The sequence below is a fragment of the Balaenoptera borealis genome (assembly GCF_965194805.1).
Source record: "Balaenoptera borealis genome assembly, chromosome: 5".
NCBI classification, from domain to species: Eukaryota; Metazoa; Chordata; class Mammalia; order Artiodactyla; family Balaenopteridae; genus Balaenoptera; species Balaenoptera borealis.
In genome coordinates, this window is record NC_138862.1 from 46,156,372 (window position 1) to 46,173,370 (window position 16,999).

The 16,999-nt window shown below is 39.9% G+C and overlaps 1 protein-coding gene across 5 annotated transcripts in view; it reads right to left on the bottom strand.

Annotated features, from left to right (window-relative positions):
* Positions 1–16,999, bottom strand: part of GABRR3 (gamma-aminobutyric acid type A receptor subunit rho3) — a 394,852-nt gene that overhangs the window by 17,896 nt on the left and 359,957 nt on the right. For all 5 annotated transcript variants that reach the window (XM_082392131.1, XM_082392132.1, XM_082392133.1 and 2 more), the window contains 5 exons: positions 16,457–16,680; positions 12,947–13,029; positions 11,786–11,926; positions 7,830–7,982; positions 1,386–1,582 (listed from right to left, as the gene is read on the bottom strand). In XM_082392131.1, the coding sequence (XP_082248257.1) occupies positions 1,386–1,582; positions 7,830–7,982; positions 11,786–11,926; positions 12,947–13,029; positions 16,457–16,680 (798 nt within the window). The remainder of the gene's footprint in view (positions 1–1,385; positions 1,583–7,829; positions 7,983–11,785; positions 11,927–12,946; positions 13,030–16,456; positions 16,681–16,999) is intronic.

The following is a 16,999-nucleotide window of genomic DNA, read 5'->3' on the forward strand; positions in this document are numbered from 1 at the left end:
ACTGCATACTCGTCTAAAAGCTCCTGATTTTCTCACGCCTGCCTAGCGGTCACTGTGGGTATGTACGTGACAGAGACTCATACTTCCTTGCTGTCAACAAAAGAAACTAAAGCATCTGCAATGAAGCAAAATCAGTTTCTATGACAGCTTTGACTCAAAGGATATGAAATAAAAGACTGAAGTAGCATTACAGGAGATCTGAACTGCGATTGCAGCTCTGTTGGCTGTGGATCTCTTGGCAGATCACTTTACGTCACTAAAACTCTGCTGCTTCAGTTTAAAAACAGAGGTAATCATCTCCGCAAGGCCTACATCATGGAGTTGATATGAGGGTTCAGTTTGAGAAGAGGATATAAAAATGCTCTGAAAAGTGTGAAATACTCTCACTAGAAGTATAAAAAATATTAAATAATGTTTTGGATGTGTATAAGTACTCATTATAAGAATTTCTTAAATGAGTGTGAATATATCACATTAAAATTGCACATATATATATATACACATATACACACACACATATATATAGCAAACAAATTAATTTGATCAGTTAGGTTTCTGAAGTAAAATATCATGTGTCAGTTCTCATAATAACAGGAAGTTGGTGCCCCACCCCTTTGTGAAATGAAGCAGGTAGAGAGCAATCTATCCAGATTGATAAAGTAATGTCACAAGAAACATGTGATAACATTTAGGGCCCAGAATGCACCTTATTCCCAGTACACTGTGAAGAGAAGAACCTTCCCTCATGCTCTCCCACTCTCCCGAGTGACTAGGAAAGAAAAATAAATCCTAGCTCTTGGGGGAGAGCTATCATTGATTGGTTGAGAGCACAGCCTTTGGAGTCAGGGTGCTCCAGATGCAAATCCTGATTCCTCTTAAGCTGTGGGGCCTTGGTCAAGTTACTCTCCCATCTGCTCCTATTTCACCTCCGTAAAACGAAGGTGATAAAGTACCAACCTCTTGGGGTTACTTTGAGAATTAAAAGACATAATATGTTGGATGGTTAGCACAAAGCCAATATATAAGAAACACTCATTAAATGTTAGCTATTATTATTATCATCATCATCATCTACTTGAAAGGATGTGATTTGTACATCAACCCCTTCTTTTCAAGGGTTAGAGTCAGTGGAGGGGAGCACACTGAGAGAAGTTCCTCACACAGAAAATCTCTTGGCAAAGGTGAATGAGGATGCTGAGGAAACCAACCAGCACAGAGCAGAAAGAATAAAATTCAATATCAAATTGTCATCACCCCATAAACTTGCATCTTGCCAAGGCACATGGACTTCATACAAGGGTTGCAATGCTGTCAGGAGAGGGCATAGATGAGGATAGTCTTTTTCACATTCCAGAAAGGATACAACAGTCAAAACAAGGCAATACCTTCCCTGTCTTCTTGAATTGTTTCCTCTCTTTCACTGTGGTGAGGTAGTTCACGGCTGCGTACTCAAGGACTGACAGGAAGACAAAGAGGGAGCTAACCCACAGGTACACGTCCACGGCCTTGACGTAGGACACCTGGGGCATGGAGGCACTCACCCCAGAGAGGATCGTGGACATGGTCAGCACCGTGGTGATTCCTGCCATTTGAGACAGTGATGAGTTCAGTGACATAACCATTCAGCTCCAGGTGCTGGTGCTAGATGACACCAGGGGATACATTTCCAGATTGATACAGATTGATACCTGGTGATCAAAGGTGTGTGTGTGGGGGGCGGAATCCCAGCATGTTAACCTAGTACACAGCTTGAGCCTAAGCAAGAAACTCTCCTTTGATTTCTCTTTCCATCTCTTTTTCTCACCCTCACCCCCATTGTCTGTGACGTTTCCTTCCCTCCAGCTAAGGTCTCCACGGAGTCAGACTTGTCTTTAAGGATCGATTGCTTCCCACCCTCAACTGGGCCTCTTTTAACCATCCCAGGAAGGTAATAATGTATTCAAGTTTTAAAAATTCTTCTGAGAAAGAAATTCTAAAACCATTTCCACTACCCTTCCCCATCATTTCACAACTTTTACTGTTCAGAAAGCGTCTTCATGTCAATCTTTAATCTTTCATTTGTCAGGGAGTGATCTTTAGTAGCATTAAAGATTGCTTTCTCTGTATTTTTCTTTCATATAGAATACTTACAAGCCATCGTTATTGGTATCACTTTGCCCCTTGTTACTGAAACTACAATTCAGTTGAGATTCGGAACGGAAGTGTGTTAGTGGAGGCTGGGTTCAGTGTAAATATTTACTAAGCAACTGCTAAATGCCACTTACTTTTTGCCCCTCCCTTCCCTTTCCCTTGTTGTCCAGTACTCCCACCGCTTTCCTTCTCTTCCCTTCCTCTCCCTGACCACTGCCTTCCCCTCCCTTTCCTTTTCTTCTCTTCCTTTCCCTTCTTTAATCCCTGCCATGGGCATCAGAGGTAACGATATCAATGTTCTGGGGGACAATGGAGAAAGAAGTGACTGAGATTTCCTTAATAAAATGCCAGCCTTGGCGAAGGCTATTCTGTGTCTACACTAATTTCTCAGAGGCATACTGCAAGAGTACTGCCTGGAGAGAAAGTAAAGTATTGTAAATATTTGAAATGTACACTGGCTGGCATGGTTTTATTTATTAACTTCCCACCAGGGAAGTGCAAATGGAATCCTTAATGATTTTTATAAGTTGTGAGGACATTTTAATGTCAACAGACAGAGTCCTGAACAGCAGGAAGAGCACTGCGATTTACTCCTAAATGTACAGACACAGCACGTGGACAGCTTTCACCCACACATTTCTACCTTTTCAACAAATTCTATAATTCTGCAAGGTTCTCATTTGAGGGAGGCCCATATCAAAGACAATGACAGTGCTACAGAGCTATTCGATTTCAAATTAAGTTTTTCCTTTGGACGATCAAAACCAATGCAATTTGGCAATTTGATAGTCACCATAGGAGGGCCTGGAATCTCGCCTTCACACTGATTTGAACTCCAGAATAAGAAACCTAAAAGCTTCTCTAGCACTTACCATTAAATGCAGGCCACTGACCCATTGAGTCTCAGGTTTCCCCAACAATGGTAATATCAATAATCTGCGTATCAGTGGATGCTGCTTGCAGTCCTTGCTACATAAACATGGAGATGTGAAATTTTTATTAATGGATCAGGTGTATGTATAGCTGAAGCTGAGATTAATAAATAAAACTTGCTTGCCTTTATTGAATGTTTACCCACCACAAACCTAGGTAAATATTAGCCACATGTTGCAGAAAAGAAGTATGAGTGGAGAGTGGCTAATTAGCCTGAGTTTGGTCAGGAGCAGGACTGAAACCTTTCTCTCTGAGTGTAGAACCCATGCTTTTTTCATGCAAACCTGTGGCCTCTCATTCTGAACCTGTAGAGGAAATTTCCTTTTGTTTTTAAGATTGTAAACCAATTTCTATATATGGAGTATCTCTGAGACAAGATGCTGTAAAAGTGAGTGTAGAATTATGTCAGGAAGCATGAAGGTACTTTGTGCTTTACAAGAGGCCAGAAGTCTTATTCCTGTCAGGATTTCCCTGGTAAAACTGTGAAAACTGTGAAAATCCTAAATGAACATTCTTATTTAGGAATGTTTACCTCATTTGTTCAAAAATTTTTAAATGTTTTCTCTTACTGGTTTTCTAAGATATGGAAGATAGAACTTGAATTTTTTTCAATGAACAGTAACATGAAGCTTAATTGACAAAATAAGGGTTTGGAAAAACACGCAAATACATGCTCTTGTCATGTATTTTAAATTGATGACTGTTGGGTCAATAAAAGGGAATTGCATTATCTATATTTGCCAGACAGCAATAAACTAGCAGTCATTTTCTTTAGAAGGGTGCTTAGTCCAACTAATTTATGGTAGCTTTATTTATTTTTAAATCAGCATTCTAGACTTTCTTCTTTAAAAGGCGCAAACAAAGAGAGAGAGAGAGAGGGAGAGACAGGGAGACTGGGGAGAAGGGAATGTTGAGTACAGGGAGTAAGGGGTGAGAAAACTGATATCTAAATTCCTAAAGCAATAGGACTTGGAGTGAGGAGTATTACAGCTACATTAACCACACTTACTTTGTCTTGAGCCACCCCTTAGAAATACATTAACCTTGACAAACTGTATTCCTTCCAAGCCCATTAAAGTTAACATCGCAATAAAGGAGTTTTGAATTATATGAAGTGACCATTTAGTCAAAGAAAGGTCCTGTGTTGGGATTAGAGAATTATTTTCCCACCTACTGAAATTGCTATGCATAGTTAGGAAAGTGTTAAGAGGCAATACTTAATCTGGCCTCTGGGACTCAACTTCCCTGAGCCTTGCAGTTTCACTCACCATATTAATTCTTAAGGACACATATGAGATCCAAAGAGCCCTGCACTTAGGGGAGAATTATTCATCTATCTTTGTGTTTCATTGGCTATTTTTTGCCATATATGATGGAGAGGTTCATTGACCTGTGTGAAAGCAGTAGGGCCTGCAGACATCACTTAGAACTGTTGAGTCAGTTCACCCCTTCAGTGGCTGTGTGGTGGGGAGCTCTTTTGAAGGAATAGGTGTCTACATTCATCTTTAAATGAGTAAAAACATTTTCCCTGTAGGCTTAGGCAGAAGAAAAATATTAAGTGATGTGAGGGAGAGAAACATAGGCTGGATATCCAAATACCACTCTGTGGCCAGAAAGTAACAACCATTATTCCACAAAGGTGGTGCCAGAGTCCATGGCACAGAAGTTCTGGTTACTTCTATAATGGTAAAATGAATAGCTCTGAAGTATTTACTTTTCCAGGTATATGGGATATCCTCTGTTAGACATTTTTCTTTATGAATGACTACATGCCTGAAAGTTTTAGTTGCCTTTCTCTGCCATGTTTATTTCCTGATAAATGACCCCATTACTTCATACATTGTACATGAATGGCATACCCCAGCAGAGGGGTCAAAACAGGAATGATGGAGGCAAGGAAAGAAGGAGGGAGATAGAAAGGAGAGGAGAGCCCTCCATGAGGGTTAAAACATCCTTGAACAGCTCGTAATAGTCTCACACCAAATCGAATAGAAACATAGAATGGTATTTTAACCCATTACACATTCCAAGTTATGACAGCTATTATCTCTTATGAGAAGTGCCTAATCACAATTGATACTTTTGTGCTGTTCAGCTTCCATTGTTCTTTATCTGAAACATGACAAATGTGGAAGGGTCTTAACCAGCAAATGATTCATCCTCAATCAGCAAATGAACCCAAATGTGGAAGAGTCTTAATGAGCAATGAATCATCATTGTTTTCAGTTAGTAGCTAAAATATAGTTATTAAAAACATGGTGGGCTAAATACTGGTAGTTTAACAACTATGTATTGAGCACAAAATATGTGCAGGACACTGTGCCAGTCACGTAGGGACAAAAAAGAGGATAATAATGATCCTGGTCCTTAAGAAACTCATATTCTAATACAGGAGACAAGATAAGCTACCAACCCATCCCATAGCTGAACATGAAATAGAGGAAGTAGGGTTCTCAGGAGAGATACAGAGTGCTATGTGGTCCAAAGATGGGAGAGACCATATCTGCCTGGAACCATCAGTAAAGGCTTCTGGCTGTATAGAAATGGCTGAATTTGACAGAGAAAGACAGGTAGGGAGGGCATTCTAGGCAGAGTGAGAGCCAGAACAAATGTACAGAGGTGAGATAAGCAGATAGGCATGAGGGCCTGTTTGAGAACATTGAACATTCAAATTGGTTGAAGCTTATTAGGGCTAGTATGTTGGGGCAGGAGTATGATTGAAAATTTAGCAAATAAAAATACAGAACACTCAGTTATATTTCAATTTCAGATGAACAATGAACAGTGTTTTAGTATCAGTATGTCCCATACAATATTTGGGATATACTTATACGAAAACATTATTTGGTGCTTATCTAAAATACAGATTTAAGCAAGTGTCCTGTATTTTATCTGGCACCCCTCAAGGGCACCTTGGATTCCAAGTTGAGTGTATTTACTCCAATGGCATTTGAGATGAGAGTATTGTGATCACATTTGCGTTTTAGAGATATCACTCTGGTCATAGGGTTGAACTGGGGCAAGAAGAGCAGGAGGTGAAGTAAGCTATTACAAGGCGTCTGCAAGCCCAAACTACATCTTTGTGCAAATTAGTAAGAGGTGCCCCTTCCTCTGGAGGACGTCACCCCAAACCATGTCCCATGGAGCTTGGGCTGGATTTCTGCTCTCTACTCCTCACTGGGTGCACTGAAAAATTAGGAGTTTGGGATTAACAGATACACACTACTGTATATAAAATAGATAAACAGCAAGGACCTACTATATAGCACAGGTTACTATACATAATATCTTGCAATAACCTGTGATGCGAAGGAATCTGAATCACTTTGCTGTACACCTGAAACTAACACAACATTGTAAATCAACTATCAATAAAAAAAATTTTTTTAAAACAGAGGGCAAAGTATCTTTGAAAGAACTTGAAGGTGGTAGGGAGGAAAAGCCTGAGAGGATAGCAGTGTTCTAGGAATACTACAGTTCTCTTAAAAAGAAGGAGAGGGACACTTCTGATTTGTATATTATTTTACATAAATCTGCATAGCAATTTCCTAACCCTGAGGAATCAGATGTAGAAGCATAGAATTTCAGGGGCGACTTAAATGGATTTCAGTGTTCTCCATTCACCCCACCCTGCCCTGGAACCAGCTTTTACTGTTGTCATTTTCAAAGTATAAGAGTTGAGCAGTCAGCTTCAGGGATCCCATTGAAAATCATATCCATAAACCTTTAGAGACTGAATGCCCTTCTCATTCTGTCTCGAGGGCTGGAAATAGGCCTTTAGTCTCCTCTTTTGGGTCTACACTGCCCTACTGCCCTACTGAGGTCAGGGCCAGGCTGCTCTGATGTGAAGGAACAGCCACAATAATTTAATTACTCATTCAGATAGTATGTTTCCTCTTGAAGACATTCAAGCCTCAAATGCTTGTAGATTGAAGCTTTTAATAGGCGAAAGAGGTGAACAAATTATTCACATTAATGACGATTTATGTCTTTCAAATGATCTTTTGAAGTATGCATATAATTTGTGAACATTAACTTAGAAATCACCCTTTCTGGAATGAATTGTGTGATAATTACAATGATTATGAACTACTTATGACTAATGAACCACTAATGCTCTAGATAGAGCATTACAGGCGAAAGAACAAAATCAGCCAAAATGATAGATTTCTGCCCCAAACCAGCTAAGAAGGCAGGTGGGATTGACTCTTGGGTTCCCGTTAAGTAACACGTTATCTAACTGCTTAGCTTGGCAACTCCACTTTGTAAGGACTCAATAACTGCTAAGTGGGTCTGAAATCATTCCCGTAAATCTGTATGTGTGATGGTGGCATATAACATATGTAGATAGAGGAGATAATATACCTGTTAATGAGGCTGGAAATGTTTCTCCACCTGAAATCTCTTGCCCACTAATGTGTCACCATACCTAAAATTCCACTGCAGCTGATTCTGATTTTAGCATTTAGATTACGCCCTAATTTCTAACTAGTGCTCATGTTTCCAAATTCAAACATCCCCCTCTCCAAGAAGTAATTTATTAAGGTACCAGTAGTATAGTGTGAATTGGTTTGAATTGAAATCTTCTGTGATGTACGGGTTTGTCAGGGAAAGTGAAATGAACTTGGGCAAGGGATAGGGAGGTTTTCAGTAACTATCCCTACTAAATCATCAGTCTCTTTCCCTCTCCACTTATCACCCTTTTTATTTACCTTCCTCGACATTTCTCCCATATTAACATTTCACAAAGGTGTGGAAAGACTTACCCGAGGAAACCCTTGCAGGAACAGCTCTCTGGTCAATCCAAAATGAAACCCAGGAAAGCATTACCATCAACACAGCCGGGAAATAGGTTTGCAGCACGAAGAAGAAAATATGCCTCCTTAGCACAAAGTTGATGAAAAGCCTATGGTACCAACCTATGAGAAAAAGCCAAAGTTTTCATCAGAACAGGCTTCTTCGTGGAAACCCCACACTTAGTGAAACAACCTGCTTCTTTAGACTCCAAGCTCCTAGGGAACATGGAACTTAACACACTCACCCTTGTTTACCCAGCATTGGCATAGGACCTGGGCCTGGCACTCCATCCAATGTTTGTTGAACTAACTGAACTGCAGTCTGTTTAATTATCTGACTCAAAGATCCTCCTTTAAATTTCATACCTGCTGTTCAGGGATGAATGGTAATTACATTTTATGGGTTGGCCTTTAAAGACCTTTCTCTAAAATATACTGTGTTTGCAGTGTTTCTGCAGGTGAGAAAGTCTTCAGTACATGGCTAATGACTGATGCAATAGCCAATAAACTATTTATTAGCTATAACAAATGAAATGAAATATTTTATGTGAAGGAAAAGATTCACAGTAGCTACTAGGTCACTGGATTCCAAGTTAGGATCCAGACAGCTAGGGATTCAAAGAAGAGCTAAAAGGCAGGGAGTATCCATAAACTATTTTTTATTATTTCAAAGTTTCATGGGTACCATTAATTTATCTATGATAAATCTGCCAAAAAGTAGCCAAATGATGTTCTTTTGCTTGTTGTTGGAATTATATAAACTCACGTTGGTAATATTGATTAATTTGTGCTGATCAAAAGTACAAATTGCAGTCACATCCACACACACATTTTGTTCAGGTTTCCCTTTTCACATTGGCTGCAAGGAAGTTTAAAGCCATATATTTGGACCATCTATAGGACTCTCTGAGTGCCATTCTCTAATAACCACATATTATAGTCTATAACATAACTTACCCTTGTTTTACATTTTTCTTTCTCACACATTTCTAATTTATATCATGCTTTATTTCACAATAGCTGTGATGTCAATCTTATTAAACCTTTTCTAAAATAAGGCAATGAATAATGAAATGATAAAAATGAAAGTATATCTTTTATAAATAAGTGGTAAGATTAATTTTTCTATGATAAATGCAGTTTACTTTGAGACAAAATTATTCAAATCACAGAGAGTATAGGTTAAAAAAAATAAAACTAAATCATAGATGTTGCAAAGTTGGAGAACTCTTCTACTTCCTCAGTAGTAATTTCTTAGGTAACCCAAGATGGCAAACCTATTTAGACAGATTAAGTAAATATTTAGGCACTTAGTCTAATATATACACCTAGTCAATCCACACTGAATTGGCAGACTGCATGCCTAATATTCTACTCTTAATTAACTGCTGGTTACCCTTCTCTTTCCTACTTGTTCTGAGTTTCTCTCACCATCAGTTGATATGTTTCAGGAACATCAAACAATTTCATTACCAAGGGTAATAAGAGATACACTGCATAGTGCATTCTAAAGTCAAAATATACATTTTTTAAGCTACTCAATGTCTTGTATTACCCATGTCACAGCCCACTTCATTATGGTTTGCAATTGAGAATTTTGATTATAGTTGTAGAATGGAATAATAGCATCTCTGACGTTATAGCTTCATATAATTATTGTGAGATTAAGAGAGATAAGGAAAAGCTGTGAAAGTACTTCATAAAGAAAGACATTAATGCATATGGTTTTAAGTCTTGAAATATATTTAGGTAACGAGGTCCTTTCTTTTTTTTTTTTTTAAAGATTTATTGATTGATTGATTGATTGATTGCTATGTTGGGTCTTCGTTTCTGTGCTAGGGCTTTCTCTAGTTGCGGCAAGCGGGGACCACTCTTCATTGCGGTGCGCGGGCCTCTCACTATCGTGGCCTCTCTTGTTGCGGAGCACAGGCTCCAGACACGCAGGCTCAGTAGTTGTGGCTCACGGGCCTAGTTGCTCCGCGGCATGTGGGATCTTCCCAGACCAGGGCTCGAACCCATGTCCCCTGCATTAGCAGGCAGATTCTCAACCACTGCGCCACCAGGGAAGCCCGAGGTCCTTTCTTTACTCATAATTTTCTGAATTTTTTTTTTTTTTTTTTGCAACCGAGCAGGAGAAATGTTGCTCTGTCTTGCTGTTCTTCTGGGAAGGGGAGACTAGGGATGGTTTTGTTGTTGAAGCTGTAGCCAGGAAGAGCTCCCTTTACCAACCAGGAAAGGTAGTGCTGCTTTGGAAAGATGTGGAGCCCTCATTTTGGGTAGTGTAATAAATAGAGTGTGACTCCATTTTTCATATTTGACTTCTGATAACTTTCTAGCCCCACTTCCCCTTCTGTTCCACCCCTGGGCAAGCTAGGAGGAAAGCCAGATGTTCCCTCTTTGGCACTGGTGGGATGATCAAACCATGCAAACACTGCCCCATTTAATGGAATCCTCACCCTAGCCCCACTTTCTAACCACCATAGAACCCCAAGTCAGGCACCCTTTGCTGTTCTCTCAGACATTTTCAGACCTGCTCAGGAGCCTGCCCTGCTCTCTCTAAAAAACCTCATTATGTGAGTAATAAATCTCTTTATACCCTTTTGGCATGTGTGTGGCATCACAATGATGTACTTGATTGATTGATTGATGATTGATTGATTCAGCTGCTATTTATTGAGCACCTATCATGCGCCAGGCACATTCGAGGTGAACAAGAGAATGGGGAAGAGATGGTGAACAAGGCAGACAGATCCCTGCACTCTTTCTAGTGAGGCACTCAGACAATAAGGCAGTCAAATAGAGATGTATTTCAGGACGTGGTTAGTGATGTGAAGACAAATGCACATGGGGAATGGTGAGGAGGGAAGTCTATTCTAGATAGGATGGCTAGGAAAGCATTCTTTGAGGAGATGATATTTGAACAAAGCTGTGAGCAAAATGAGGAAGTTGGTCATGAAAAGATCAGGGGAAAACATTCCAGGCAGAGAGAGAAAAGGCCAAAGCAGAAACCCTGCAGATGGAATAAGATGGGTGTGTTTGAAGACAAGCAAGAAGTAGGGAGAGGGGGCACGGGTAGTTGGTGAGGTCAGAGCCTTAGGCAGAGAGAGATCATGTAGGGCCTTGCAGGCCACGGTGAGAAGCTTAAATTCTGTTGGAAGTTTGGTGGAAAAACACCAGAGGGTTTTGAACAGAGAAGAATTGTGCTGTTTATGTTTTCAAAAGAACACTCTGTCTGCTGTATTAAGAGTAGACTGCAGGGGCCGAGAGGAAGCAAGGCATCTAGTTAGAGGTGGTTATATGACGAAGACAGAAATCTGTACAGATGGTCCCTGACTTAAGACGATTTGACTTACAATTTTTTGACTTTATGATGGTATGAAAGCAATACACATTCAGTAGAAACTGTACTTCCAATTTTGAATTTTGATCTTCTTCCCGGGCTGGCCATATGCTCTCGTGTGATGTTGGGCAGCCGTAGCGAACCAGCCCCCGGTCAGCCCCAGATCACGAGGGCAAACAACCGATACACTTACAACCATTCTGCACCCAGGCAACCATTCTGTTTTTCACTTTCAGTACAGTATTCAATTAAATTACAGAAGATATTCAACACTTTATGATAAAATAGGATTTGAGTTAGATGAATAAGTGTTCTGAGCACATTAAAGGTAAGCTAGGCTACTTATGATATTTGGGAGGTTAGGTATATTAAATGCACTTCAACTTATGATGGATTTATTGGGAGGTAACCCCATCATAAGCTGAGGAACACCTGTATTGGAAAGGTAGAGGTGGCTGCCTATAAAAGAAGGATGATGTTACTGGCCAAATGGGATGCTTGTTTGGACTCGGGTCTTTCCACACGTACTTTGCAGACAGTAGATGCTCAATAAATGCTGATGAATTGTCCACATAAAATACTGTACCTGTGCTGCTATAGAAAGCAAATCCACTGGATGCACTGAATTCCTCGATGAAGAACTGAGAAAGCGAAATATGCTCGTCGGTATTTAGGGACTTGTTTCCATGTTTCCAGTACAGCATTAGATCCTCCTCATTGTAGGCATCTAAGACAAGAAAATAACATTCTTTTTATTGGAGTAAGCTCTTGTAAGTTCCATGAGGTCTATGACCATGTTTTATACAGTTCTGTATCCCTGGGGTCTGGTCCAATGTCATGGCTCTGAAATATATGTTTGCCAATAGACTTCACATCTTCAAAAAGAAAAAAAAAAAACCTCCAAAAATTAGACCCCAATTACTGGCATAGTGTGGCAGCTTTTCTTGTGCCCATGTGACACATTAAAACTCTCCTAATAGCTGTTTCCATGTCTGTGTGCACCGTGATGTAACAGCAACGCCTTTCACTCACAGGTCTGATGCCAAGTCTTTAGGCCCCTTTAGTTTTGTAGCTCTATTGGATGAAATTCCAGAGTGAGCTGGGCTTGTACAGTATTTTCTTCTATAATCAAATACTATTATAGAGAGTTTCTAATGGATTTGGGGAGGAGCATCTATGTAGGAGACATCCATTGAGATTCCCAGCATTTTACCCACATTATGGAAAACTGCAGTCAGCTTTTAAGATATCATGTCAAAAATAGCTGGTGGGTCAAAGTAATTGACAGGGAGCTGGCTCAGATGCCCTCTGACAGGGCTTTGATTACGAGGTCTATGTCTAGAGCTGGGTTTTTCCAGGGAAACAAAGTATACTTAATGGAAGATTGGGATTCATACGGGAACATAAATGGCAGAGCTTTCTAAATCTGCCAGTCTCTGTTAATAGCGTTAGCAAGAATACAACTTTTTAGGGAGCTATTCCTTTAAAATCATTGTGGAAACTGCAAAATATGTAGTTATCAAAGCATTTTTTTCCTTGAATCTTCTGTCTTCTCATTTGAGAGACAATTTGCCATCATCATTCTCACTAAAAAACCAACCAACCAACCAACCAACAAGCTGATTTGGACAAATATATTTAACTTATATCAACATGTTTACATGCTTGTTAAGAGTATGCTTATTTATATGCAAATATGTGACAGTGTGTTCAGACTACACATACTCCATAGGGAAGTAAGACTTACAGCTTTCCAGTTCAAGGGAACAGTTTTGAGTGTCAAGTGGAAACCTGCTGAAATCCATAAAGCACATTGCTGAAACAGTTATCCTATAGCAAGAATGAGAAAAAGAAAACTGCAGATCATTTAACCACATGGTCAAATAAGCAATGCAGCATTGAAGCTCTCTGACACTTTTGAGTGCCTTTCAAGACTAATGCAAAACAGGTGTTACCATCTTCTTTCCAAATAACCCATAAGGAAGCAAACCCAGGAAGGTAGTTGATTTGCTTAAGACAGAGTTAATGAGTGAATTCCTGCCCTAATAATTGTTTCTGATCTCACCATTTCCTGCTTAGCTTCCTCTATATTTTCTGGCTCGGGTGTTTTCAGAAAAACACACTTCAAAGTGAGAAGACTTTTAAATAGATTTAAACATTTTCTGCTTTCTGGAAGATCCAAACTTAAATAGTTTCCAGTAATAAAGAGCTGGAATGGTGGTATTAAAACCCTATGAGTAAAGGTTTCTTTCACAAAGCAAGTTTACCTGAGGAAATTATCTTTCCAGGAGTGAAGGGAAAGCCTGGAGCATTTTCAGTTATAGATCTACGTGCTATTAAGCACGTAATTCAGGTGCTATTAAGTTGAAAGGCTTGCATACTGATGAGGACTGTTTTTTCAAATTTTATGTCCTTTTAGCTTTTCCTGGCTTCAGGCAGAGGCTGTTGAACTTTGGTACCTGCAATAGCAGATCAGAGGTTCCTTAAAAGGCCCCTGAGCAAGTCTGCAAAAAACAAAGGCAACAGCTGCTCCTACCCATGGTGTCCCCAAGTTAATCAGAGGAGTAGAACCATTTCATCTGCCAGGGGTTGAATTCTACTGTCAATAGTCATGCAGCAAAATGCCAAGCCAGGAAGATGTCTGGATAACTTTGTTTCACAAAACATATTCATTTTGGCATCTTCCTTGTACTTTAAAGCTGGAAAGGACTTCTGAAATCTTTGAGTCTACTTCCTTCAGAGTACATACGAATAAATTAACCACCAAGGAGATTAGGCAGGCACTATTAAAGAAAAAATTATTCATGATACTTGTTAAAGAATGGTAAGGCAGACTCTATTTAGGAGGGCTACTATAATTTTTTTTTAAATGGGTAAGAGAGATTGGGCTCAACTCCAAATATAATGAGTGGGAATTTATAGTGAAGGAAGAGGGAGTGGGGTGGAGGTGCGGAGGTCAGTGGATGAACAATTACCAAGAGGAAACATCAGGGCTTGGGGGATTCTGGCTAAATGGACCTAACAGGATTCTTGCTGAAGGGGGGCCAGGGTGATCAGATGTCAGCTGGGGGTTAGGGGGTGGATGAGGAACCTTATCAGATATGGAGGGTGATCAGATATTGAGAATGGGGAAGCAGGGCCTAGATGAGAAGAGAGTTCAGAGGAGACTGAGTAGAATTTGGTCAAAGAGAGAATCTTTGTCAGTAGACGGTGTCAGAACCAAGCCTGAAACCAGGTGACTGGCTGGGCTTCGACTGGCTCTGCTGTCAGCTGAAACAGCTGTGCAGACAACAGTTTTGAGTCCTTCTGTGTTGGGGGATCTCCAAGACCAACCTCAGGTTCAATGTTTCACTAGAAGGATTCACAGAACTCATCAAAGCTGTCATACTAACAGTTAATGGTTCATTGCAATGAAAGGATACCAGTTAAAATCAGCAATGAAATAAGATGCATAGGGCAGGTTCCAGGAGAGACCAGGAGCAAGTTTCCAGCTGTCCTGTTCTAGGGGAGGTAAATGGACAGTGCTTATTTCTCCTAGCAATGATGTGTGACAACATGCACGGACAATTGCCAACCAGAGAAGCTACATAAGCTTTGGAGTCCAAAGTATATATTAACTGAGGGTTGGTCACATAGTTATGGCTGACCTTAGTCTTTAGCTCCTCCAGAGATCGAGTTGATACCGTGTGGCTCAAGGCCTCCGGGTAAACAAAGACATACTTATCAGGCAGGATATTCCAAGGGCTTGTAGGTTATTTCCCAGGAGCCAGGCAAGAGCTAAATCTTTCTTTGGAATGTGCAGGGTAAGGAAAATCCACTGAGTTAATTCTCCAGTGGATATCGCCTCATCAAAATAATTAATTTAAATCAGTTGATTCCTTGGCCAGATGCTGCCATTCGGCTTCTGATTCTTAGTAACGCTTGATTCCAGTACTTATTAGAGTCCTATGTTACTTCTGATTTAAAAGTCCTATGGAAAGTAGTATTTTCCTTTAATTTCTTTTTTTTTAAAAAAAGCATATGAAACGTCTGGTAAGAGCACCTTTGTACTAAAGTGAGCAAGGTGTTTTTAATGAACAGAAAGAATCTGTATTGGTTTCCAATTTCCATTGTAACAAATTACCATAAACTTGGTGGCTTAAAACCACAGAAATTTATTCTCTCACAGTTCTGGAGGCCAGAAGTCTGAAATTAGTATCACTGGACTGAAATCAAGGTGTTAGGAAGGCCCTGCTCCCTCCAGAGGCCCTAGGGGGGAAATTCATTCCTTGCTTCTCACAGCTCCTGGTAGTTGCCAGCATTCTGGGGCTGGTGGTTGCATCACTCCAATCTCTGTCTTCATGGTCACACTGCTTTCTACTCTTCCATGTGTGTCAAATCCTTCCTCTGCCTTTCTCTTACAAGGATACGGATGATTGCATTTAGGACCCATCCAGATAATCCAGAATAATTCCCCTATCTCAAGACCCTTTATTTAATCACATCTGCATAGATCCTTTTTTTTTTTTGCCATATAAAATAACCTTCACAGGTTCCAGGGATTAGGACATGGATAACTTTTGGGAAGCTAATTTTTTTTTTTTTCAGTTTACTACTGAATCTTTCTGGGATTTCTAAGACATAAAAAAAATGAATTGCTTGGATTTACCAAACATTTTTAGGATTACCTATGGTAAGCCACTCAGTAAACACAGGACTCAGGCTTAAAAACATATGGTATATTAAAGATGGAGGGATATTATAGCATAGTGTCAGAACAAATGTTTTAAATTAAAAATTTTTTTTCATTTTCAAAATTTTTTAAATGAAGAAACTAGGGGTAACTTGGATGATGACTATATATTCCTGTGAAAAATGAAGGAGATAGTTAACAAAATTATTTAGTTAATCCAAGATTCCAAGACTGCTTGCTGGGGTGCAGGGTTGGGTGGAGTTGGTGAGGAGGAAAAGTAGTTTTGTATACTTATAAAATTGTGGACCAGATTCTTAAGGATTTCCATAATTCAGCTCCACTCTGCCCAACCTTATTTCCTATCATTCTCCAATACATGCCCAGAGTGGGTACAGTTAGACTAGGAAACCATTCTTTAAAGTCTGGAAGTTAGAACCAGGAAAAATCACATCTTTTGCTTGTGTCCCAAGCTCCAGCATTACTAAATACAGCAATATTGGGAGTTTAGCCTGAAGTGAGACCCATCAGCTTTGGTGTAGATGGTGCGGTATAAGGAAGCCAAAGGCAGTAGACAGCCCTCCTTACCTGACACTGAAGAGGACATTTCCATCGGGGTGTACACGCAGCATGATGTTCTCCACAGTTGTATCATGGATGAAGGATCTTTTAGAATGGACAAAAAAGATATCAGGCACCCAAATCTTTTCGATTAATCTGTGATCAAAGGTCATGCTTTTGTTGGTTTTGCTGGGAAAGGCAAGTCTTTCATCTTTCCAGTAATGCCTGAGATAAAAAGTCATTGTAAAGTCCTAGGCAGAGAGAAAAAGAGACAAATCAAGGCCAGTAGGAATATGGTTCAGGATGACCACTCAATACTATTAGTCTCGACTGGTTTCCATGGGTGTTAGTGACCTGTCCGTGAATAGCTTATGTTTTCAGGTAGATTTAGAATGAAGCTACTGAGCTTCAGTCACAAAGCCCCTCCCTCACCTGGACTCTGGTGAATGTTGAGAATTTCTGAAAACCATCAAGTATTCAAGTTGGTGAAGGGAAACAGGTTATAACTGGGAAGGATTTCTACCGAAGCACTCTGGTAAATCACCTAAAGAGGTCTCAGAAGAAAGGAAC